General features: G+C 38.8%; 1 protein-coding gene across 2 annotated transcripts in view; it reads right to left on the bottom strand.

Annotated features, from left to right (window-relative positions):
* Positions 1-665: 665 nt before the first annotated feature.
* ZNF385D (zinc finger protein 385D) overlaps positions 666-27,248 on the bottom strand; it is a 280,753-nt gene continuing 254,170 nt past the window's right edge. For both annotated transcript variants that reach the window (XM_008153545.3, XM_028129888.2), the window contains exons 5-8: positions 16,732-16,965; positions 4,866-5,044; positions 3,063-3,164; positions 666-1,024 (exon numbers count right to left, since the gene is read on the bottom strand). In XM_008153545.3, coding sequence (XP_008151767.1) covers positions 791-1,024; positions 3,063-3,164; positions 4,866-5,044; positions 16,732-16,965 — 749 coding nt within the window. In that variant the 3' untranslated portion in view covers positions 666-790. The remainder of the gene's footprint in view (positions 1,025-3,062; positions 3,165-4,865; positions 5,045-16,731; positions 16,966-27,248) is intronic.

Here is a 27,248-nt window from a genome sequence, read left to right as displayed (position 1 = left end):
GAAATCATCTTTATTGAGATCTCTTCCCACCGCTCTGCTTGGCTCTGTTCTATTGTTCTGAACTCAAAGTCATATCTGAGCTGGATAGAAAGGGAAGAATGTGAACTAGGGATTCCTCCACAAACACCGTCAGGTGCTTCTTTATTTTTTGACTGCTTACTGGCATGAAATAGTTATTCGTTCTATCTTTTGCAGTCCTTTAAAACCTAGTGGCATAGATTGAGACACAGCACTAATGTTTTACAAGACATCTACTGTATCTAGTTTGTTGGGATAAATGCCCACTATTTGCTGTCATAGGAAGAGAACCAGCACGGGTACTACTATTCACAGTGTTGCTTTTGTTTTTTTTTTTTGTTTTCTTTTTTTGTATTATTTTAATCTATAGAGTAAATTATTATATATACATTGGAACCATTAATGCCCTTAGACAATATATAGTTGTTTCATAAAGCAGGAAAGACAATGCAGAGGGAAACAGGTGCCCAAAAGCACAGTCACATGGGCTTCATAAGTTCTAGGTACCACCACAAGTCAGTGCTGGAGATGACTTCTGAAATAACCGGTGTTCAAGAGGAATGCTTGAATTTGGAGAAAATACCACCCCTCCCTTCCCACCCCCCAAACCTCCCTCATTTTGTTTTTTAATAATCTTTTCAATTCACTATCAAAAGTCCTGGCTCTTCAGATAGACTTTAAACGATAAATAAACACTGCATAGTTCTCTTTTGTTTGTTTTGTTTTGTGTTTTTTGAAAAATTATTGCAGTACAATGACTCCCTTGTGGAATTCAGTAAGGAGCAAACAGTACAGGAGTGTGGGTGGTCCGAATGGGCCCTGGGGCGGGCCGCAGGAGCGCAGGTGGGAGTGCAGAAGTCTGGAACAGCGTTGCTGCTGGGGCAGTTCGGAGACTGAAGGGGGAATTCACCGCCACAGCAGCAGCAGCTGCAGCAGCTGCCAGCGGGTTGGGTAGAATTCGTGGAGCCAATGGCTTTGACGGTTCTTTTGAAAATACTAATTTTACCTGCAAGGGAGAGAGAGGAAAAGAAGAGTACAAGAACAAACTTTTTGCAGCCTACACTTAGAATCCGAAATGATGGGCAGCTTTTCAAATATAGCAATAAACAATGACAAAGATAAATTCCCAGTTGTAAACAGACAATAAAGGTAATGGAAAGTGTAGAGAGTCTTTCCTTTAGAAGAGCTGGAAGATCCCTGAAAATGGCCCACCCAGGGTTTTGAAAAGTCCTTTAGAAAAGTACTCAGCAACCATATTTTATTATTCTTGATACATAGACCTCCTGAGGAAAGTATTCATCTTGAGGAAAAATAGGGAATTTTTATTTCACCTTTTATGTACACACTTAGTATCATGGAACAAACATTTTAAGAGAGATTCATTAATGCTGTCAGTTACTCAAGTGTGTAACTGAGCAGCATAGAGGTACTAATTACAAAATTCCACCTTCCATGAAGAAGTAAAGAAAAACTTAACTCCTCAAAAGTTTGACATGATTTTCTTTGTCTTTGTACAATGGTAACATCTCTCAATCTAGTTCATTTTCTAGCTAGTCGCACCAGTAAGATGGCTGTTCTCGTGAAGGAAATGGAAAGTGTAACACAATGATAGCTAAGGATAGCTAAGGATTGTATTCCTATTTCTATTTATGGAAAGAGTAACACAATGATAGCTAAGGATGCTTTGTATGCTAACATGATCACAATTTCACTTGGCTATTTAAGAACTATTCACTTGATTATTGAAGGCTGCATCTATGCTGGTCAGAGAGATAGCTCTCAAGGTTATGACTAGTGATGCTGAAACATTAGCTCTGAGCAGAATTTTATATGGAAAGGCAGATTAAATTGCTTTTGTACAAAAGAGTAAAGTGACTTCATTTTCATAAAAATGGGCGATGCTACCAAATTAATTGGGTCAACTCATGCTTAGGTCTCACAATAGATGAAATTTTCTTTTAACTATATTTTGATGTGTCAGCAGCACACAATAGCACCAATTATAGTTGACCCTTGAACAATGAGGGTGCGTGGGTTAGGGTTGCCAACCTCCCACAGCACTGTTGAAAATCTCTGTGGAACTTTTGACTCCACTAAAAGTTACCCACAGTGGGCCCTGCCATTTACATCTGAAGGATTCCCAACTGTGGTTCAAAATTACTATTTTGAACTGAGGTTGGTTGAATCCATAAATGCAAAACCCTTGGATATGGAGAGCCAACTGTATTGATTGAAATGGGCATATAAGTGGACCTGCACAGTTCAAACCCCTGTTGTTCAAGGACCAACTGTATTAATAAGGTCTATTTTTAAAGAAAACAGACTTCAAAATGCACAATTCAGTATATATTATGTACCAGTTGTTCTTCACTTTTCATTGTGCCCTGGGTCTCTCTGATAAAAACTATGGCCAATTAACCAGAAAAAAAAGGGTACATGCTCATAAATATTAGCCTAAGATGTCAGGAAGTTCATAGATTTCCCTTAAAATCTTACCAAAATTCCAGGTCAGGACATCAGTATTAGTATGTTTACTTATCTAAAAGGCACTTTTAGAGTAATGGTCAGTGAGCATTTCCCAGTAGTATTTCCCAGGCATTATATGGTGACCTTGGGTGAATAATAACATACAATACTTTGATACTGTGTCATCCAAATCCAAACTACTTTGAGAGTATCAATAATACCAATGCTTTGGCTCTTGAAGATGCTACACAAAAACTTGATTTTCACTGACTCTTTTTCCTAAAAGTATCCACTAAGATCAAGAGCAGATTTTTGGTGATTACTTATCTGACTCAAAAGAGTTTCTCCCTTCCCCATGCTCTGTCATAAACCGAGCCCAACTCAAGAAGGTAAGATCCTATGGCTAAAGGGGGCAAAACACCCCAACAACACATGAAACCAATAATTCTGTTGGTGACGTAAGGGTTAGACTCTCAAATCAACTGTTTGTCATTACTGAGGTAGCTCCCCTTTATTTCATTTAGTAAGTGACAAAAAAATTCAAGTTCGTGAAACTGGGAAGCAGAGATGACACTCACCCCCAGTGGATGTGCTGCCTTCTGGAGTTTGTTGTAAGGACTGTATTTGGGTTTCGGGGGCTTCCCAGCAGCTCTGTCTTTGTGCCTTCTACTGCTAATGTGCTATTAAAAGCAATTAAAAATGACAGCTTAAAAATTCATAGGAAAAAACAACACCACTTTACAAATATTGTTTAACCTGGGGAAGAATGTTAATATTTCATGCAAGTTTCCAAAAGACAACTACAAAAAACAAACAAACAAACAAATAACACACACACACAAAAACAACAACAACAACAAAAACAAACAAAACAAAAAAACCCACAAAGCATTTACTTTTGTCCTTGGATTCTGAAGCCTGGGGGATATATATTTTTATGCTATCCATTCTACTACATATTTTAACAAGTAGAAAGATCTTCTTTCTCCCAGGCCTTTTCCTTTTCATTGTATAGATCTCCTTTTTTAAAGAAGTTTACAAAGGAAAGGAATGTCTGAAAGAATTTTATGTGCAGATAAACAAAGATGCCCAGGTAGGCATGGATTTATCTCCATACTAATATTCATCCTCATATTTGTACAGCCAAGTGTCATCCCCTTCAATTCTAAAGATAAATAAACTAAGGTGCATAAATCAGATGAATATTATACATATGCATGTAAAACACAGCACAATACAAGGGCTGGCCCCTCAATTGGAAACATAACTGATGTCTTTGTAAGGCTACTCAGAGTGAAAGTAAATACAACAGGATCAGTCATCTCTTTAGTAGTGGCTGCAGGATTTAGAATACAGTACAATACCATGTAATAAAGCACATAAAGTCAAGAATAGCACAGGATAAAGTTATCCGGTAATTATCAAAGCAAGCAAAAAGGGAACATTGTAATGTGAACTTTAAATAAAATCAACATTTTTTAGTGGGTAAACTGGTAGAAAAAGATCTAATATACCTTTCCTGCCACTCTTCTTATATAAAAATAGTGCATAAGTGTATTTCTAATAGCACATGATCTCACTCATCTAGGGGAAATAATGAACAACATAGACTGATGAACAAGAACAGACCCAGAAACAAGGAGGCATGGATCAGACTGTCGGGCCTCGGGGGGAGGGTAGGGAAGGGTGGGGGTAAAGGGGGAGATCAACCAAAGGACTTGTGTGCAGACATATGAGCCCAACCAGCGGTTAAGGACAACAGGGGGGTGGGGGCATGTGTGGGGAGGGGGGTGGGATGGAAATGGGGAGACGAGGACAAATATGTGATACCTTAATCAATAAAGAAATTAAAAAAAATAAAATAAAAATAGTGCAAACTCATTTCAGATAATTTCTAAAAGGTCCAACAAGCCACTACATTTTAGTATTCCTTCAGCAACTAAATAAAATAAACCTACATAAATAAGAACAGTGAATAGAAGATAAGTGGATGGATGGATGGATGGATGGATGGATGGATGGACAGACAGATGGGCGGACGGATGGATGGACAGATAAAGGAACAGATGGTAGAAAAATATAGAAAGGGAGTGCCCTAGTTGATTTGGCTCAGTGGATAGAGCATTGTCCTGTGGACAGAAGGGTCTCAGGTTCAATTTTGGTCAAGGGCACATGCCTGGGCTGTGGGCTTGATCCCCAGTGGGGGGCGTGCAGGAGGCAGCCGATCAATGATTCTCTCTCATCATTGATTTTTCTATCTCTCCCTTCCTCTCTGAAATAATAAAAACATATATATTAAAAAAGGAGTAATGCAAGCACAGACATCCTGCTCATGAACATGTCCCCTGCCTGTCTTCATTTCTAGAATATGTGAAGCCTACCTGTTTAAGTTGTGTTTCCGAGTTGACGTGCACATCACAGATTTCACAGTGAAACGTTTTGTTTTGCAGGCCTGTGTTTCCCTTATTGACTGGTCCTTTGCCTTTCACACCTGCCCTAGGAAAGGCTTTGATAGTCCCACTTCCATTCCGGGCTTCTAGCATGGTTTTGTGCTTTGTACCTGCCAAGAACATTTAGAAAGAGAGAAAAGGAGAAAAATCTCACTGGTATATCCCTTCAAGAAACAAATACAATAATAAAATGTGATACCTAGTTCTAGTGCAGTTCTCTAGTGTGGTTGAACCATGAGTATGACGCAGAAGACTATAAGGATATATTTGTACCACCTTATACAACATTATTTAATTACTTCTTGGTGGTGGTTTTGTGTGTGTGTGTGTGTGTGTGTGTGTGTGTGTGTGTGTTTTAATAATGTTCCACATTATAAATAAGCACCATCAATGTAGTTAACTCCAGAGTCCTGAGATGAAATTAAAGGGGTGTGACTTCATTTCATTTCTTTTTGATGCTAATAAGACATAAATGATAGCTGATGAGGAAGAGTGATTTAGTTGCTAAAGGTATAGTTGAAGGTGATATGTAACAGCTTTAAGCAAGGTGTATTTACAGAAATGGCACTAATTAAATACTTTCTAAACAGAATACAAACAGGCATCCTGGCTATGTGTTTTAGGTTCAAAGAGGAAGAGTAATAGTACCAAAGTCTTAATGACTATGAAACACACACACCCACCTTATTAGGATAGTAAAGCCCACACTGATTGGCTGATCACCATTGTCTTAAATAAGAGGCAAGGAATACATGGAACAAGTTTAGAGTCACATGCTTCTCTTTTTCAAAATGATTAAAACTTTACCAAGTTTAATATAAAAATGTATATTTTTTACAACTTAGATCCCCCACTTTGAATGCCGTATTGCTATGCATAGCTATGGAAATGCTCATATCTCAACCTGTAAGAAAAGAGATGAATATCAACATCTAGTGAGAAGACCAGAGGAATGGGAACATGGACCACAGAACTGTGCCGTGGTGGTGGCTGCAGGGCCCCACTGAGGCTGGCTTTCACCCATCTCCATTGTGATGCAGTGGCTCCAACACTTTTTCCTTTGTATGAAGAAAGCATAAGTGAGAGTGGTGTTCTTCTAGGGAGCAAGAAATATGTATATACATATACGTATATGTGTGTGTATATACACTGAGTGGCCAGATTATTATGATCTCTGAATGCATAATAATCCGGCCACTCAGTGTATATCCTACATAATAAAAGGATAATATGCAAATTGTCCCCCAACCAGGAGTTTGACCAGCAGGCAGGCTGACCAACTGCTCATGTCCCCTCCCCCTGGACAGGCTGGCCGGACCCCACCCATGCACAAATTCATGCACTGGGCCTCTAATATATATATATATATGTATGCTGAGTGGAAAGATTATTATGCATTCAGAGATCATAATAATCTGGCCACTCAGTGTATCAGTATATATATATACATACACTATAGGCTCGATGCATGAAATTCATGCAAGGGGCTTGGCCCTTGAAGCCCCGGCTTCATCTGGAAGGTTGTCTGGAAGGACGTCCAGAAGGTCATTTGGCTGTCCGGTTTAATTAGCATATTATACTTTTATTATTATAGACTAGAGGCCCAGTGCACAAATTTGTGCATGGATCGGGTCTGGCCAGTCCACCCTTATCTGGGCTGATTGGGCTGGCCCAGCCAGGGGGAGGGGCCATGGGCGGCTGGTCAAACTCCCGGTCGAACTTCTGGTGGAGGGGACAATTTGCATATTAGCCTTTTATTATATAGGATAGTGTGTATGTGTGTGTGCTTGTTTATGTATAGAAAATTGTTGGTTGTGTAATCTTCTTTCTTTAAACAGGTGATTTTATCAAAACATTTCTTTTCCACACTGCTTTTACAGTCAAACTGAGAAGTATTCCTGAGGCTGGTTTGGCTTATGCATGCTTTAAAGTAGTCAGTAGGAGCCACTCTTATCCTGACTTTCTTGGGGGACTCTTGATGTACTTGTGACAGGAGTTGATGTTTGGGGGAGGGGGGTGGAACCTGAATGTATCAGAAAAGTGTTTTAACCTATTCAACAATATTCAGTAGTTTATCTGGCCAGATGTAGGTGGTTTGCCTCTGGATTGAGTGTCAGGTGAGTTAGGGAGACAAGAGGACATATAAAGGATTTGGCCCCAATAGTAGGGGATCAGAAACAGTAGGTTAAGGTCCAAAAAATAAAATTCTCCCCATAATATCTTTGGCAAGTTAAGCCCCACCTATGTCATACCTCTAGAGAAAGAGGAGAAATGGGATATATGTTAACATTTGAGAAATACTCATTCTCTCAGAAAATCATTGGATTTTTAGCATCATCCCAGCATTAGTTTCTCCACAGAAGCTAGCAAAGATAAGAAGTTAAATATACCTACCCATGCATGCACTAGCACATATGCGAGCACACATGTGCACGCACGCACACACTCACACACACACACACACACACAGTTAAAAATGTGGCAAGATGGGGTAAGAAAATTTGAATAATAGCTTTGACTCTGGGCTTACTATTCACTGTTAGTAGAGTGAAACTTTTGTGACATATAACTTCCTGCATTTTGTAGCAGATTGTCAATCATAATTAAATAGCTATTAGATAGTTCTATAAGACTTTAAAGCTTGAATAAGCTGTAAGGGTAGCTGTATTTTCCTCTGAATAGAGCTAAAATTAAGGAAAGGTGTCCTCTTAATTTTAAAGCACTTACATTTTTGAGAGATTGAATGTGTATTAATATAAAAATAGTGATTCTTAGGAGACTTCATACTCATTTTATTTCTGAAACATTGCATATATTGTGCTAAATTATTCACCTTCTCACAGCTGCCCTGTGAGTTAGCTGCTATTACTCCATCCATTTTAGAGATAACAACCTGTGATTCAGAAAGGTTGTTTGCCTGGCTCCCAAAGCATGCAATACTTGACTTCTGACCAATAGAAAGTGGATTTCTACATCCCTACAGTTGCAGGCACTTAGCTAGGAATCCACTAAGAATTTCTGAGCCAGTTACACCCGAAAGTCACAGCACATTTAATTTTCTCCATTGTTCATAGAGTCTTCTCTAAACTTGGATTTGAATTTTTCAAATCCTAATCCCTTGGCTTTTTTTTCTTCTTCTTCTTCTTGCAAGATTCCTTTCTGCTCAGCACAGCACTATGAAACACGATGCTTCAAAAGGCCGTGGCTCCATGAGGGCCAGTTTGATCACCTCTTTGATCACTTTGGTTCAACATTGTGTAAACATCCTGCAAGGCTTGTGCCTTCCTCTGTGATTGCACAGCAGGGCAGTCACCAGTCTGCTTCTGTAGTTTATTCCTTCCTCGGACAGAATCTGCAAGAAGCTACATGGACTATTTTCTCCCCATCACTTTTAAAAGGCTGACACTGGCTCTGACCTTCACTGGAAACTTCATGATGCCTGAAATGGGAAACAATATTCCAGCCACAGTTTAAATTCAGCAAGTCGTAATGCTCCAATTAATACTATTTTTATTGTTTGTTTTTGATGACATGGGGTCAAGATATTTACTTATCTTATATCTGTAAAAAAAATCACATGTGGAGGGGAGGTGAAAAAGGGCTAGATTTCCCCTTGATTCCCTATCATCTTCACAACTACCATTTTTTAGATGGCTCTCAAGTTAGGTACAAAGGAAAGGCAGTTGAGCAAGAAAACTGGCAAATAACTTTTAAAATTAAATAAATAATTCATTAGGTCATAGAACACTTAAGGAAAAAAAATTAAAATGAATAAGATACATGATTCCATAAGTATAGGTATATCAAAAATATTAACAGTGGTTATCATGTTCAAGTCTTATTTTCTACTAGAGGCCCGGTGCATGAAATTTGTGCACGGAGGGGGTTGTCCCTCAGCCCAGTCTGTACCCTCTCCAATCTGGGACCCCTTGAGGGATGTCCGACTGCCCTCTCACAATCCAGGACTGCTGGCTCCCAATTGCTTGCCTGCCTGCCTTCCTGATTGCCCCTAACCGCTACTGCCTGCCAGCCTGATCACCCCCTAACCACTCCGCTGCCAGCCTGTTTGCCCCCAACTTCCCTTCTCTGCCGGCCTGGTCACTCCTAACTGCCCTCTCCTGCAGGGTTGATCACCTCCAACTGCCCTCCCTTGCAGGCCTGGTCCCTCTCAACTGCCCTCCCTTGCAGGCCTGGTCCTTCTCAACTGCCCTCCCTTGCAGGCTGGGTGCCTCCCAACTGCCCTCTCCTGCTGGCCATCTTGTGGTGGCCATCTTGTGTCCACATGGGGGCAGCTATATTGTGTGTTGCAGTGATGATCAATCTGCATATTACTCTTTTATTAGATAGGATAGAGGCCTGGTACAGGGGTGGGGGCCAGATGGTTTGCCCTGAAGAGTGTCCCTAATCAGGGTGGGGTTCCCTTGGGGTGTGGGGCGGCCTGAGCGAGGAGCCTGTGGTGGTTTGCAGGCCGGCCACGCCCCCTGTCAACCCAAGCGGAGGCCTTGGTATCTGGGATTTATTTTCCTTCTACAATTGAAACTTTGTAGCCTGGAGCAGAGCCAAGCCTGGGGCTCCCTCCGAGGCTGGCAGCCATTTCTGTTGGGATTATAATTAAAACTTTGTAGCTTAAGTGGGTGGGCCCAGCCAGGGTGTGTGGAAAGCTTTGCTTCCCCTGTTGTCAGGAGCAACCCTGGCCTGCTCTCTCAAGCTCCATTCTGCCACCATTTCTGTTTGAATGTGTTTACCTTCTATAATTGAAACTTTGTAGCTTGAGTGGAGGCTTAGGCCTGGCAAGGGCAGGCAGAAAGCTTGGCTTCCTCTGTTACCTAGGAAATCTTGCTCTCTGTGGCTATAGCCATCTTGGTTGAGTTAATTTGCATACTCGCTCTGATGGGATGGTGGGCATGGCTTGTGGGCGTGGCTTGTAGTGTGTCGGAGGTATGGTCAATTTGCATATTTGTCTGTTATTAGGTAGGTAGGATTTGCATATATGTATTTCAAAAAAGTTTGGGTAACTTAGTTAATGTGACTTTAGAATTGTCCATGGAATTATATATACTTTTAGAAATGCACACAATTTTTAATGACAATGTGATGTATTTGCTCACTAATCTTAGACATTTGTATTGCTTCTATTTTCCCCTATATAATTAGGTTGTACTGAACATCCTACTCATTAAATCTTTTATCCCATATTTGATTGTTTTCCTTAGAACAGATTCTCATAAGGAGTATTATAGGGAAAAAGAATATGACTATTTTCAAGTCTTGATTCTAGCTACCAAACAACTTTCTAAACAGTACAAAAGATGTTTCAGAGGGATTCATTTTATAGAAAAACATATCTTGGTATAGTTTGAAAAATTTGCCCCTGTAAAAAATAAATTTCAATACTTTACAATTCAATGTTCCAGAGTGCCCATGAAATGATATTTAGTAGTGTAAGGCTAGACTAGCGATTTTCAACCCTTTTCATCTTATGGTACACATAAACTAATTACTTAAATTCTGTGACACACACACACAAAAATATTTTTTTGCCAATCTGACAGAAAAAACTAGGTATTGTTTTTATTTATTCACATCATATAGCTACTGTTGTGTTGGCTGTTATTTTTTTTACTTTTCTTATTAAAAGAGGTCAGTGCCCCTGACTAAATAGTCAGGTATTGCATGTTTTAAACAGTCTTGCATCCTGTCTGGTATTGCTCAGTTGATTGGGCCAAGTGGTTGCTGGTGGACTCCAGGTCAGGGTACATGCCCAGGTTGCAGGCTTGATCCCCAGTAGAGGGTGTGCAGGAGGCAGAAGATTGATGTTCCTCTCTCATATCCATGTTTCTGTCTTTCCCTCCCTCTCCAGTCATCTCTCTCTAACATAATAAAAATGAAAATTATTGTGCCACTACAGTTGAAAATCGTTGGACTAGACTCTTAGCAAACCCATGCCAGTGATAATTTAGTTACCTTCTCATTGACAAATTCAGATGATTCAGCTTATAGGTAAATGGGCGGGAAAGTGATCCATCTCCATAAGAACAGTGAGTGCAAAGGTGTTTTTCTGATGTGCTTATTTATGACATTAGGTGTAATGGCATTATAGTCCAACTCTTGTGTGTCTGAAGAAAGAAAAATTCTCTTGAATCTATACCCCTGAACTGTTTAATCAGTATCAAAAACCTCCATGTTCTGTTTCTTTTTATCCTATAAATGTAAAATTAGCCTTTACTTTTCATATTTGCATTTTGTCTTAGAGATAAAAACTTCGGTTTACTTTATCAACAAACAGTAAGCACCCAGAATGACATCCAGGGTATCAAGTAACCAAGTAATGCCCCCAATGAGTACAAAATTGTATCAGTTTTGTTAGTTTTGTGGTTGAAAATAATGTGCTTATTCACCAGTAATTTATCTGAAGTGTGATTTGCAGAGGTGAAAGAAGGGACAAGGGAAACAAGAAGTCTAAGACCGAGGGAAGGAGAACTTTGCTTTCAGCATGAGATGAAGAGCCATAAAGGTGAGATGAGATGAGAGACAAGCCACACACAGTATTACCAGAGGGATAGACTTGGTAAACAACTAAACCCCAGAGAAGAGCACTAGGCCAGAGACCCAGTGGGCTCAGCACTGGCTGGATGTGTGGGGAAGATAAATGCGCAGAATCAATATAGCAATACCTCTTGAGCTCACAGCATGTGAGGAGAAATGTCAGGCATCCAGAAACACTCTTTTGTCCATAATCACTGACTACAGCTGAGGATTCCCCCTGCTTCCTTAGACATGCATTTAACACACTTTATGTGCATCGGTCTCATCTCCTTAAAACAATGCCCTTCAGAGCATGGAAAAATGCCACATTGCTTTTATATCCATTACCCGAGAGAGCCTAGGAAAAAAGTCTTCATACAATAAACACTGAGGTGGACAAATTAGACACACTTACTTAGTAAAACAGATATGAGATTGTATTAGATATTTATAAAAGCAATGTTTTATTTATTTTTGTGTGTAAAATAGTCTTATTTTTATAAATATATTTGTATTGATTTCAGAGAAGAAGGGAGAGGGAGAGATAGAAACATGAATGATGAGAGAGAATCATCAATTAGCTGCTTCCTGCACAACTCCCACTGGGGACCAAGCTTGTTCCCTGACCAGGAATCCAACTGGTGACCTCCTGGTGCATCGGTCAATGCTCAAACACTGACCCACACCGGCTGAGTAGACTAGTTTTGTTTTTAATTTTTAAAATTATTTTCTATGGAAGTAAAACTTAGTAGGAAATTCAAAGAGCATTTAAAGTGAAAAGCAAAAGCCTGCCCACCTCTCATCTGCAAGCTGCATGTCCTCAGGTGTGGCACATTTTCCTGAAATGTTCTAAACGTCAATGACTTTACATTAGGCATGAGTAGCAAAAAGAATATGGGTCGAACATTCCACCTGGTTTGCACATGAACAGGCATAGAAAAGCACACAGCAAAACAGTTCATCTTGAAACAACTCTGAACTCACCCCTTCTGGTTCTTAATCAGCGAGATGTCACCAGGTTGTAATAATTAAACCCTGGATACTCACAGGTATGCAAAAAAATTATTTTTATTAGGCAATATACTGCATATCACAATCCCCCAAACATACTATTTGTGACTTATAGCTAGTGCACTGTCTGATTGAAATTCTGTGGTAATGGAAATATTCCGTATCTGTACCGTCCTATATGGTGGCCATTAGTCATCTGTGGCTCTTGAACACTTGAAATGAGGCACTGTGAAAGTGAATTTGCAATTAATTTTAATTGAAATAGCCATCTGAGGATGGTGGTTACCATATTAGATAGTACAGCTTTAGTACTCAAAATATGCCCTACATGGATATGGAACATGTAGGAGGTATGAGGCTGAATTGTTGTTGTTGTTGTTTCTTTTTTTATCATTTGTATAAAGGTAAAAGAAGACAGAATTGTGATAGGAGAGTTTCTATATTTATTTTCAATCAAAAAGAAGTCTTACTAGTATCGTAGAAGATGCTGAATAGGACTGGAAGATGCTCTTTGGTACTTATTAATAATGACATGAACATTGGCCACAGATGACTAGCTTAAATGAGTTTTTTTACTTGAAACATGAAATGATAGATCTCCTGATGAAGGGAGTCTTTCCATATTTTATTCTGAATACAGAGGCATAAACTAGACACGAGCTTCTTGAAAGCCTGGTTTTGCTCATATTCTTATTCTCAGTACCTGGCACATAGTAGATGATCAGTGAAGGTGAACTTTATTAGATATTAATAAAGTTCAACGAACAAATATTTTTAAAGAGAGTTGTGAGCTCAGGCTGTGGAATGGTATAAATCATTAGCTGTGTGGTTAAATTTCTTTGTGCCTCAATGTACTCAGCTCTAAAAAAAGAAAAAGGCATTATATGCTCTCCTGACGTGTCTTAAGTGCATTTATTGTTCTAAAGACTATTTTTGGCACTACTATATGCTCAATAAATTAGAACCATGAGCTCCTGGTTCATGGGTTGACACTCAACCATGGAGCCATGTGGGCCAGGCCTATATATCTTTTTTATGAAAACAATAGATTATGAATAAACAATGATAGCACCATGATTGTGAAGATGAAGAAATATCTGAATTACTCCAGTTATGTCATTCTATGTGACTACTCAAGTTTTTATATTTAAAACAGCTGTGCAGTGTATGGATTTTGGTTGCTCATCTCCAGTTGCCCATATTGATAGCTGCCTATGTGATGGGCCCTGCACTGGCCACCTTCCTTTCCCTGGATCCTTTTCCCACTCTCCTAACCTGCTTCCTTCACCTCCCCTAAAAACTATCTGCCCTCAAGTCCTTGTCTCAGAGTCTGATGGAACACAAATTGACATACATCACAATAATCCTAAACTAAGTCCTACAACTACTATTCCCATTCCTAACAGGAGAGTGCCACTCATAGAACCTCTCTCCTTTCCACTCACTCAATGGGTTCCCCATATCAGACCTCATGGGAAACATGCAGGACACCAGGATGATAGTAGCACTTTTCTGAATACAACAAAGACTACATTCACCTTTGTCTTCATTTAGAGGAATTCCCAGAACCTCCCTACACTGTTGCAGGTACAAATAACAAAGCTGAATCTGGAGCTCAAAAATGGTACCCAAAACAGGGTCAAAGAGCATCTAAAAGTATATCTTTTCTTTCTTTGCCAAGTCCAGACTGTCGGAGCTGGCTCATCCAAGTCTAGGGTGAACTTTAGGCCTGGACCCTGGAAGAAGCTCCCTGACCGAGAAAAGGAAATTCCGGGGTACAAAAGCTCATGCTGAGCCTGGAGGAAAGGGAAGTGGCTATAGTTCCCTGACTAGGCTGAAGGTTTGGAGGAGACACCCCAATAAAGGGAGTCAGGTAGGGGCAACAACCACATTCACCACCTTAAATTTTCAGATGAGATCATTTTGGTGCTTCTCAGCTCCAACTACACAACATTTTTTTTTCTTTTCCAAACACTATACCTTTCAGGCCCTGGATATATAATAGATCAGAATCCCTACATATAGAAAATATATTTTTATATATAAATATATTTATATTTTATATATTTAAACATATGTAAATACATTTATATATTATATGAACATATTTAATATTCATATAAAATCTATGAGTGTATATATCCTATATAATAAAAGGCTAGGATATATACACTCATAGATTGTATATATGAGTGTCACCCTTGCGTGACACCCTCATGTGACATCGTCACAATATGGCTACACACACAGTGGAGGCTGGGCCCAGCAGCCCCTCCATGTAGTGAGGCCTGGGGGTCCCGCAGCTCTGCGCGGCATGGAGGAGATGGATCCTGGTTGAGGAGGTGGATTGCAGCAGGGGAGGGCAGTTGTGGGCGATGGGGCCAGCATGGCAGCAGTTAGGGGGCAATCAGGCTGGCAGGCAGAAGCAGGCAGAGGCAATCAAGCAGTCAGGCAGGCGAGTGGTTAGGAGCCAGTGGTCCTGGATTGTGAGAGGGGTACCGGTTTAGGCCGGCAGTGGGACATCCCCTGAGGGGTCCCAGATTGGAAAGGATGCAGGTGGGGTTGAGGGACACACACCCCCCATGCACCAATTTCGTGCACTGGGCCTCTAGTCTACATATATTTAAAGCACCACAAGTGAACGTGTTTTAAAAGCTCCATATGTAATTCTGATACACAAAGCAGAGATAATGGCCATAGGATTGTAATATGAAAAATGTTGACCTAATGTGATATAATCAAATAAATAATTCCTGTTTACTTCTTAATCAGATGTTTCTGAGAAGAATTCAGAAAGGATATCAAAATTCCTTGATGAATTAACTCCAGACTCAAAGAATATGGTTTGTGCCCCTCCTCAAAATGAATGCTCCCCTGTTACTATGCAAAATGATCAAAAGCAATTGAGAAATGCATGGTCTTCCACTGAGGTTTATGCTCTCCCAATTACCTTGCATCCAGGAAGAATGTATTTGTATGTGTAAACAGGTGATAAATCTAATGGTATAGATTCCAGCTTGGCAGAGGACAGATGCTTTCCTGTGTTTCTCAGCCCTTGAACTCATGAACTCTCCTTGACTACAGCTGATGTGGTATGCAGGAGGAAGGGAAGTGCTGAAGGAATTGTTCTCCATCTGCAATTACTCCCTTAGAGTCTTGAAGTCAATACTTGACTATTACTAGTGCAGCACAATGACTGGTCAATGACTCAGTCAAATACAGCTGCAAAATTAACTCAGGGTATAATTCACAAGTGATTCTTTTTCTACTGTTATTGCTGACAGAGTCCTGGCAATGAACCCAGTCTTTTAGAGAAAAGTTGATCTTGGGCCAAAGGGCTGGCTAAAATCTCAGGCAGGACATAACTAAGTAACTAAATAAATAAACACACTATTATCTATATCTAGATAGATAGATCCTACATAAATATATATCTAGATAGATAAGTATAGATATAGATATATAATATCTTGATATGGACATATTACAGATGGATGAGATAAAAGTATATTAAGAAAGCATTTCATCCTGACTTATCAATATTTTCTATTATGATATATGAGAGTTAGAGTTTATGTTAGTGAGACCTGCCTGGGTTTAAATCATGGTTCCATCACTTAAGTCATCATGTACCTTTTCTGAGCCTCAAATAAGATGATTAGTATCTTTAGGTTGTCAGAAAGAGTACATAAAATATTGCATGTAAAGATCATGCCTCAATGGTTGCCCATAATAGACAATTTCTTAAGTTTAATTGCCCAGGTCATATAGATTTATCCCAAGCAACATTACTTGCCATAAAACTGTAATAACCAAAAATACAGACATGAAGTTATCCAACCCAAATTTGCAACTATGTTAATGGTACAACCTTAGAAAACTTCATTTGGAAGCAAATGCGTGGAAGTACTTAGCAATCTAGAAATGAAATAAATGCAAAACTTATACTTTAGAATTATATTTTACTTTATCCCCTTATGTTTACACACATACACACACACACACACACACACACACACACACACACACACCATACACACAAACTCATGTACAACACAGCCCAGGATCCTTGGAAACCCTCCCTTGACCCCATGTACATGACACGTTGTGTGTCATTTTTATTTTTTAATGGTTATTGAATTGCATGTAGTAATTGTCAGTTTTCTGCCACCTCTCCATCCCCTGCTGCAAAAGATCTCATCTGTTCGGAGGAAGATAATTGCCAAGCTGTGGAGACAGAAAAAGAATAGCTGCATCTCACCACTGTTGTGCGCCTCCAGCTGTGAGGCAGAGTTGACAGCAACCTTGCATAGCGAACAGTAAAGAAGCCGTTTTGCCTTTTCTTCCTCGGTCTCCGTAGAAGGACAGGAGCTATTGCCAGTGGCGGTTGTGGGGCTCTTTTCCACTTTAGAGGTTATCTCAGTTGTCATAACACTGTTTTTGGGAATTTCCACAGTTGTCGTCGTTGATATTGCTGGTGTCCCTGTGGTACTGTCTGCATTCAAAATAGCACAGAGAAAAAAAAAAGAGGGAAAAAACAGTGGTATTATCTTTCCCTATTTGGAAATGTATCGCTAATATTACATTCTGCTAATACTGATAAGAGCAGCTAGCAAGTGCTGCTCGTCAGCTGTGCGTCTGTCACCTCATCGGGAAATTTACATAGACGACCACATGTCGTTTTGTACATTGCTATACAACATTCTGACGATTCTTCAATATATACAAATACACTTCACATTTTTCCTAGGGTGTAAATAAATATACCCCCAACTTTCTGTGGTTCCCACATAGCCTTAGTAAAATAATATACTTTGTATACATATATTTCTACACAGATGGCTTTTTTTTTAAAAAAGGGGATCAATATTTAAAATATATTTGTATTTTGATTTACTATTTGTCTTTCTATTTTCCTTTCACATTTATTTCTTTAATAAAAAGTAAGCACTGATCCTTTTGTACATGCTTGTGCAAAAGAAAAAATTTAAAAATGGAACCTTGATGATATATTCTTTGTCAGGAACAATAGTTTAGAAAAATCATTGCCCTATTTACAAATAGTTAACACCAAGTACAAAAATCATCAATATACAAATAAGAGGGATTCTAGTATGGCCTCTTTATGAAACTCAGACCCTGTACCAGGCTTTGCTTGGGAAGTTTGTGGCATAGCATTCAAACATTAATGGCCACTCTTTATAAGGAATTCACAGACTGGTCACACCATGTTAATGTCAAATAGTTTCCCGAGTTTGATGACGACTGTAACCCTACAACCCTGTGGCTTCAAAGGTTGATTCTTAATCCCCAAGAGATCAAGCTCTAACGTGAAACTAGCTTGTTCTAACTTCCATTGGGTACACACAGCTCTCATCCCAAATATGCCAAGTACCATGGTGTTAGCAACATTTGCATATCCAACAACACACTGCAAATGAGCTCTATGCTCATAGCCTTTCTATGCTTATACTACTTATTCTGTTTCCCTGCTGGCTGGTTCTTAACCTCCAACATTCCCAGGCTGTCTCTCCAGTTGCAGCTGCTCTTGCAACTGTTTCTCATTCCATATGCTGCTGTGGTCACTACCTAATGCCAAGCTGAGAAGTCCACGATAAATGGGTTGGGTGGTGGCTATAAAGGACAGTGACCTGCCTGCAATGAAATGTCCTCAGAAATGCTTACTTCTTGTTAGCTCACACCATCAAGAGTTGATTAGCTACGGGATGCATTTTAACTTAGAGACCTCTTTGATCCAGATACAGAGGTGGGAATATAGGTGAGATTAATTATGGCTTCTTGGCGTCAGAAACAGTAGTCAATAAGAAGATAAATGAGGTCTTGTTGAGGGCTGTTTTATAAAACAATTCATCTGGATCTTATTTCCTTTGCCTGACGCTTCACATACTTTGAATCACTTATTTTAGCTGCTAAGATCATCAGGCAAGCCTCCTTCAGTGTCGTGGGGATTATCCACCAACCATGTGAAAAAATCAGTCTCCCATGGCTAGAGAAAAAGAAATAAAATTACTATGACACCACATTTTGCCACCAGAATTCATTTATTCCTTTGAACGTGAAGAGGTCAATTTCCTGATTAGCTTTTACTTGCCTAATAAGGTACCTGATTAAAATTACAATATCAGGTAACAGCCAGAAAATCATTCTGAGGACCTAGATATGGCATAAAATACAATGACTACTTGAAGATAGCCGAGTAGCTGTTCATTGCTTCCAATAAACCTGAAATGATTGTTGGACAGCATATGCATATGTCTGTAAATAAGTAACAAATGGCCAGTTAATTTGCTAAGTGTTTTCTATACATAATTTCACTTAATCTTCAAACAAACTTGTGCAAGCAAGGAAATCTGGAAGTTAAGGAAATTTCCCAGGGTCACGCAGTAGTATATGGTGAAACCTGGGCAAAGTGTTTCAAGAAACAAAGAAATCGGGGATTTTGAAAAAAGAAAATTGTGAGTGATAGAAAACCTTGGCCATGATAGTGATTCTCCATAGTAAGGTCACAAACGCCAACTTTTTCTTATGTTCAGCTCTATAGGGAGTGATAACTGTAAATGCAGAGATACTTAAACTTGTTGTGGCCACATGTTGGAGCCAGAATAAGATACTATGGTTATTTATTTCATTTAAACCTAAGTAAAGATATTCCTATTAATATCCTACTTCTAATGAATTTTCCTTTGACTTGACCAAGTTTATTTTACTCTTGACCTGAAATTGTACATAGCATAGGTCATAGCAATCCTAAGCCTACTTCCCTATGTAGAGTGAAATTCATAACAGAAGTATAGAATAAACAAAACCATGGATCTTCCAACCCTTGTGACAGCTACACTATTGTCTTGCCTAACGCCAGAGCATAATGTACATTTATATCAAAGACCCCATGAAATAGAGACACCAGATTCTCTATGCCTATGGCTTAGTGAAGCATTAACATTTCCTAAGGCAAGTCCCTTGCTTGAGACAGGCTTAGGGGAATTAGTATCAAAACGCTTAACTTCTGGCATTTTTACTTTGTTGCATCCTTTAGACCACATAGCTGAGCCCAGATCTGTTACTATCAGTTTGCAATAAATTGGAAAGAAACACGAACAGTTATAACAAGATGGATTTTTCACTTACTTTTCATTTATAAGTGGTGAGGGGGACTTTTTTAATAACCAAAAAGAAATTAAGATAAATATATTTTAAGATTATGCTAAATTCAAAGAGAACCAACTATGTATTTTATAAATTGAATAGAAAAATTACATATAGCAAAGAGATTTTCCTTAATATGGTATGTTAAATTAACAATTATTAATAATCCTAATCTACTCATTGACAAATTCACCATAGTAATGTGACATATTAACATGAAGGGAAACTGGGTGCAGGGAATACTGGAACCTCTGTATTATTCTTGCATATTTTCTATAAAACTAAAACTATTAAGTGGCTTATTAAATTTAAGAAAATGAAATTACAGCCAGTCAATAATGTATCACTGTTACTTTGTAGAATCACAGTCAGAAGGGATCTTAGATCATAGTCAGAAGCTGTAGTATAGGTTTCTTGGTTTTTGGATTAGTAAATTTCTCAAGGTCACATAGTGCTCTGGGGGAGAAAATGGGATTTGACACTGCATCTTCCAGTTCCTAGTGCCTGTTATCCTACACTGCAATGACTTATGTATTCAAACTTCACCCCATAAACATTTATTGAGCAGGTATTTTGTGCTAGGTTCTATACTAAGTCATTAAGAATGAGAAGGCCAATAAATGGCCATCCCATACTAAAGGGGTTTATGAGACATCTCATTATGAATTTAAATAATAACAATAAACTTAATCCTTAATCAGCATGAAAAGGAACTCAATACACATGTATTACAAGAAAACAGTAAATAATTATGGAAGGATTTTAAAGCATTTAAAGTTACTTACTCATTCAGTCCTCACAAACACCTAAGAGGGGCATGCCATTTGTATCCTGATCTGAGAGAAGAGATTGAGGTACAGAGAGATTTGGGAAGTTCCCAATGCCAGAGCTTCCATCTATAGCACAATGATACCAACTCAGACAGTCTGGCTCAGAATCACATGGTCTTCATTTATTTTTATTGCTAATTTTTTAATTTTTATCGTAAAAAGTATAAATTATCTTCCCTTCAGTTAATTCACATTGGTCATGACTTATTATGCATGTTTGAAGACAAAATTTGACTTTAAAAAAAACTAAACATGGTCCGAGCTGGAGTTGATCACATATGTCCAAACACCCATTTATGTTAAAGTATTTAAGTTGCTGGAAGAGGAAAGAGAAGAAAAACCTACAGTCCTCAAAAAACCTCTTGTGAGAAATGATAAAGTGCAAACCACAGGCCTTCCTTATTGAACCTTTTTCTTTTCTTTTCTTTTCTTTTCTTTTCTTTTCTTTTCTTTTCTTTTCTTTTCTTTTCTTCTTTTCTTTTAAGATCAGAAAGCAGAAAAATAATTCACTTTTCTTAATGTTTCCTAAAGGCTGATTCAGATTTCTTTGCACTATTCAACCAGTGAGGCTCTAGGAACAGATCTATGTGACAGGGAGTTGAAATTAATGGGTGCAGTTCAGGGGGAAGAGAAAGGTTTAAGATGATTTGGGTTTTCATTTCTGGGTTATTTTTCTGCCAGTGCCCAGGAGCAAATACTCATTATTGCAACTGTCGCAATCTGGCTTTGGCATGAAAACAGACAGCTAATACTTTGTGGAAAGGGGCCTTAGTTGAGAATAAAAGGGAACTTGACTGTATGCAGAGTGGCCCAGTTGTAGTTCTCATCTTTATAAGAAAACACTGTAATTACCTTCAAAACACATACAAAGCATAGGACAGGATTCCAGAAATTACCAACAACTTGAATTCCAGATAATAAAATAGATCAGCCAAGTGACATGATCTGGATAAGAAATTTACTCTCCTAGTTACAGGCCTCACAACCTAAGTGGGAGAACCAGAGATTAGTTAAATTTTCTCCTATTTAACAAGAATTAATATTATAGCCCCAAGATGCTCATCATGTTTTCCTATAGATTGAAGATTTAGAATTATATATGATTTATGTCCTTCTCCCCTGTGTGACTTGAAGTCTCACTCATGTTTGCTAGAAAGTGAGCAAAACAGCTGATTCCTATTGAACATGCTGACATTTTGAAGAATAAAAAGGTGCTTTTTGACCAAAAAAAATAAAAAAAATCACAAACTTTTAGAAATTATTACTGGTGGTTTCTTTCCTATGGATTTCATTTAATTTAACCAACGTTTATTCAGCACAGTAACACACGCGTAGGCTCAGGCTGAAGTGATCCCTGCTTTGGGCTCTGTACTTATAAGGGCTCCACATATCAATCACAAGTCACTGAAACAAAAATCTATGGTGTTTTTTTTAGTCTTGTAAAAGGTTTTTAGAAAGTTCAATAACTAACTGAGGAAATGGGAATTATAGGAAAGGAAAGTGAGGGCTGAGCCGGGTGCCCCAAAGGCCAGAGTTCACATATTTGAGAGTGTTTGTATGCATGTTTTTGATAGTATGTGTGCCTGTCTGGCTTTGTGTGTATTGAGAGGTGGGAGGAGTCACAGCTTCTAGATCAGTGGTTCTCAACCTTTCTAATGCCGCGACCCTTTAATACAGTTCCTCATGTTGTGGTGACCCCCAACCATAAAATTATTTTTCGTTGCTACTTCATAACTGTAATTTTGCTACTGTTAATGAATCGTAATGTAAATATCTGTGTTTTCCGACCCTGCTGTAGAGCCTAAGACCATCGGAAAACACAGATATTTACATTACGATTCATTAACAGTAGCAAAATTACAGTTATGAAGTAGCAACGAAAATAATTTTATGGTTGGGGTCACCACAACATGACGAACTGTATTAAAGGGTTGTGGCATTAAAAAGGTTGAGAACCACTGTTCTAGATGGACACCAGAGAAGGAGGTTTGTTTTTTCATACTTGGCTGCATCCTCTCTAAGGAACAAAGTCTCCCGAGTATTTCTTCCCTCCATATACTGCAATGGTATGGGAAGTTCTTCACTGCCTGGTAATCCTGAACCCACAAAATGAGGTGGGGGAGAATGAATACCTCCCCCAGCAGGCTACCCAATTTTGCTGGGTCTAGATACTACCCAAATGCCCTTGCTTTCCAAATAGCTTCTGCAGGGTCTCTATTGATCTGTGTTACCACTTTGTAGAACTCAGGACTGACTCAACAGGGTAGATTCTTTATCATCAAGGTCACAAAGACAATCCACAGGCTGTGGGGCTGCTAGGTGAAGCTTGAGGTATCACTTGTAAATACTCAGCTATATGCATATGCTCTATGGCATATCTTATCCATTTGTACTCTTGTATTGGTCCTAAAACTTTTGGGGTGGTCCTTATTGAACCCTCATGTGTCAGACCCTGTGCTAATCACAGGAGGTGAAGAAATAAACATGCTATAATTTGTATACTGAAGAGTGATAAGGCTCTCTCACATAATAAGAATGGAGGGGATATGGATTTTCTCTCTAATAATTGTAGCCCTAGTCGGTTTGGCTCAGTGGATAGAGCCTCAGCCTGTGAACTGAAAGGTCCCAGGTTCAATTCTGGTCAAGGGCACATGCCCGGGTTGTGGACTTGATCTCCAGTGAGGGACTTGCAGGAGGGAGCCAATCCATGATTCTCTCTCATCGTGGATGTTTCTATCTCTCTCTCCCTCTTCCTTCCTCTCTGAAATCAATAAAAATATTTCTAAAAAAATAATTGTAATTTGAACTGATTTATCACATCTCTGAGCCACGCAAAAAGTGAACCACTGTACTTTTTAAATCAAGTTGGCATATTTTGTACTACAGTGACCTGAATAAAATTGTTAATGTCCTAAGGGATCAGGTGAGTAATTCTTTCTTCTTTCACATCATGTGAACTAGATTTCTCACATCTCGCATATATTAGAATTTATAGAAAGGCAAGAGATTGCAAAAACTTAAAAAACAAAAATATCGAACTGCAACTTTTGAGATGCTTTCTAAAGCTGCCCAATCCATGGTTTGTTCGAGGCAATTATGTCAGGTGTGGATTCATACACAGTGATAACAGTTATCTCCGGCGCTCACTTTTGCCATGTATACCACATACAGATTAAAAAACAAATTATTGTAATGAAAAATATTTGAGACAGAGCCTATTTTTTTTTTTTTAAAGGGAGATTCAACTTTTGGAATTCCCTCTTGAAGCCAGGATCGATTAGTTTCATTGGTACTGGCCATTTTTAGGAGGATCATGTGATTTGACAAGTCAGGACAGTACCTGTCCTTGTAGACATGCAGGTCTGGCTTTGCCATATGTTTTGATTATCATCTTGAGAAAAGCCACAGAGTTTTATAGAAGCTTTCCAAATGTTAAGTTTTAGCATCTGCATATGTGTGTGTGTGTGTGTATGAAATCCTGGGTGGGGCACAATCTCTGTGTTCTGCATGGGCTGTGGGCGGCCAGTTTTGAAAGGTTCTCTAGGGACACAGTGCCTGTGCTCCCAATCACTGCTCCTTTCCACCATGGTTCACGGACTCTGGTCACATGACTTGACTTAGCTTCTCCCTCAGAAGGCCAGGTTTCTATTTTAAGGAGAAATACGATGATCACAGCTAGTCTTCTTTTTTCCTTCAGTAAGTAACTTGCCCTTGTTCCTTTCTTTAAAGTCCACCAGAAGGGCCTCACTCTAGGGCAGAAGTCTGGTCAGCTATGCGTAAGGGTTCATACTTCATACCCCAGTGGTGTTCTTGGTTGGTAACAGTCACCTCAGCAATCTTTAATACCTTACCCCGTGGGAGCTTTAGTTCCTGAAAGTCAATAGGGATTGTGCTCCCTACTCCTACAGCATACGTATCCTCCATAACACAACTAGAACCGACCTTGCTAGTTATTTGCTAACTGGTAAATACTGAGGCTGCTGTCAACACATTTGTTCTTTCAGGCATTTGCCTTCCTTTGAAAAGTCAAGATTATATCCCCATAAGACCCTGAGCTGAAAATTGGCCATGGCTATATAAATAGCAAATCTCTGACCTGCTACCCTAAGTTTTCAACCTTACTCATTTTAGTCTCATAATTTTTTAGAAAACTCTGCTTCTCTCCCTTTAGTCTCACTGTGCTCTTTTGGCTCTCACAATACTCAACACTGATGTGGGGTCAAGACGTTGGAAAAGTTTGTGAATCAGTAATGCCGCTATTACTAAACACTTCACAATCACGTTGGGGTTTACGAAACACAGATTGTTGATTCCTGCCTGTAGAGTTTGTGATTCCTAGGTCTGGGTGGGGACCTGCATATATGCATTTCCAATAAGTGCTCAGTTGTTGCTTCTGCTACTGTGCTGAAAACCACCATTGGCAGGTCTGCCTATTCATTTCTGGTTTACCGTAACAGGTCTCAGCTTTACAGCTATAATGTCACTCAGAGAGAAAGTCAGGAAAGTCAAAATGGGAAATGAGGGGCTCTTGTTTTCCCCGTAACTGAGCGACTTCCTGAGACAAGGAACTTTCAGTACTAAAACAGAGGAAGTGCCCGGCAAGGCAGGTCAAGTTGCTTACCGTTGGTAGGAGTTTGGAATAAGTGAGAAAACAACTCTCTAAAAAATATTTTCAATGCTACCCAAGTATGCAATGAACCATTTCTATTGAGAGATGCATTTTTGAGATATATGTAATAATAAATGAGGGAGGATGAAGACACATTCAGATCCTAAAAACTGAAGCAAATAGCTACTTATTTAATGTCCCATTTAGCAGTTAAACCAGGAGTTCTATTGTGAGAATATAGTCTTCTCTCTGTATCTTGTAGTCCATGTTTCTAAGAGAATTTGTTTCCTACATCGCTCAAAGAATGTATTCTTTATCCCCGCTGAACGTAAATTAATTGAAAGCAGATTAGTTCAAAACTAAGTTAATCAGAAGGCCAGACCACTAGGCTTTGAGAGTTAACTGAGTGGGTCTGGCCCCTGGACATACCATTGAGAAGTACCAAGGGGTTAGTTTTGTCAGAATTTGAGAACTTGCTGATAAACTGTACAAAAGGGGGAAAAGGGGGAAGACAAAAAGAAAACCAGTGTATTCCAAAGCTATTTTAAGTGACTTGGATGCCCCTAGATTAGGAAACTGCCTTTTTAGGCAGCTAATAGGAATTTTTTTTTTTTTAAGTAAGGCAGAAGAAAAAAAAGTCTATTCAAATCTATAAATGGTAGTTCCTCTGTTCCAAGATCTTTCAGAGGAAACAAAGTGTTGCATGCCACACTAACAGCTGTCATTTCATCAATGAGAAGACCTGTGTATTGAAAGCTAGATTTGAAAGCTGGCAAAAAGTCATGGCACGGTTTTTCAGTGATTGCCTTTGGTAGTTTATCTATTTATAGTAACAGTCTCCTTCATTTTGGCTGTGTGTTTAAGTAAGGGTTTGCCTTGTGCCCTGAACTTCCATAATACCTAACTACTAACATTTATGACATGCTAGATTATGAATCTTGAAAGCTTCTACTAGTTGAACTTGAGCACAAAGTGAGAGAGAACATGCCTTCTGAATAATAGTGAATTTAGATTATGTGTAGAGAATTAAGAAGGTGGAGGTAGTCATGCTACACCATTTGGGATACAAATCCTTGCTGTAGTAGCCTGTGAAGCAGCCCATATAGCAAATTTTTAAAAAGTAATAATTGTCAGTTCTTCAATTTTGTTGTACCTTAGAGCTGTCTTGAAGATAAGAAAACATGCTTCCATAATAGATGGCACAAGGATAAAATATTTATTGTGGATATAGTATAAAGCATTATTTCATCTGGTCCCAGGCATTTTATTGTATGTGTAAGAGTTACTTAGCAATTTTCATTACAATGTTGGTGTTCCACAGATTATCTATGCAGAGAATTTTTAAAGCAATAGAAAGGTACCATGATGTAACTGACAGGCCCTTGTTACATTCAGACCTCTAGATTAAAAAAAAAAAAATCAGGTGACCAAGAAAGGTATTTTCAAGGAGTTAATTCCACTGGACAAATTATGTGAAATGGTTGGCAAAGACGAGAGAAATAATAAAAAAGCGAAGGCTCTTAAAAAGTGAAAAAATATATAATATATATTTTTAAATGACAACCTGTCAACAACTTCTAAGTATTCCATTTAAACTATAAACTGCATAGTTTCAAGAATCCAACTACCCCAAACAGCGATTTATTATTATTTTTCCCTCTGCAGAATGGAGAACAACAGGCAAGTCATCATATAATCATTTTTGATAAAAATTTTCTCCTCAAACTGGTTGTTTCCATATAATGTTAATATACTCCAACCAAGAAGATTAAGAGTTGGAGGACACATAAAACTAAGGAAGAATGTGCACATCAAAAATAGAACAGGAGAAATCAGAATTCTACTCATTATTTACTGAAAGGCTGGCTGCTGAAAAATTAATAGAATTGCTTGGAAACTAATAAAATTCTGGAGCAGATGACTCGCAGTGAAACCAAAAGACCAATTTCTAAAATGGTAGGATTCCCTTCTTATATGCAGCAATCATGTAAACCAGATTTCCATGAAATTCCAGATTGAAAATGATCTCTCTGATTGAATCATCATCACACCTCCAGAAATTCCAAGCCACAGCAGACTGCCTCCTGCACAAAGTCACCACACTGTGTATTTTTCTTTTTCCTCTTGAGAATATATTAATTGTAAGTGTATCACCATTTCAGCAAAATATGA

This window comes from Eptesicus fuscus, chromosome 18 (assembly GCF_027574615.1).
Source record: "Eptesicus fuscus isolate TK198812 chromosome 18, DD_ASM_mEF_20220401, whole genome shotgun sequence".
Taxonomy (NCBI): domain Eukaryota; kingdom Metazoa; phylum Chordata; class Mammalia; order Chiroptera; family Vespertilionidae; genus Eptesicus; species Eptesicus fuscus.
The sequence above is the reverse complement of the archived record's forward strand: the minus strand, read 5'-3'. Positions and strand labels throughout refer to the sequence as shown.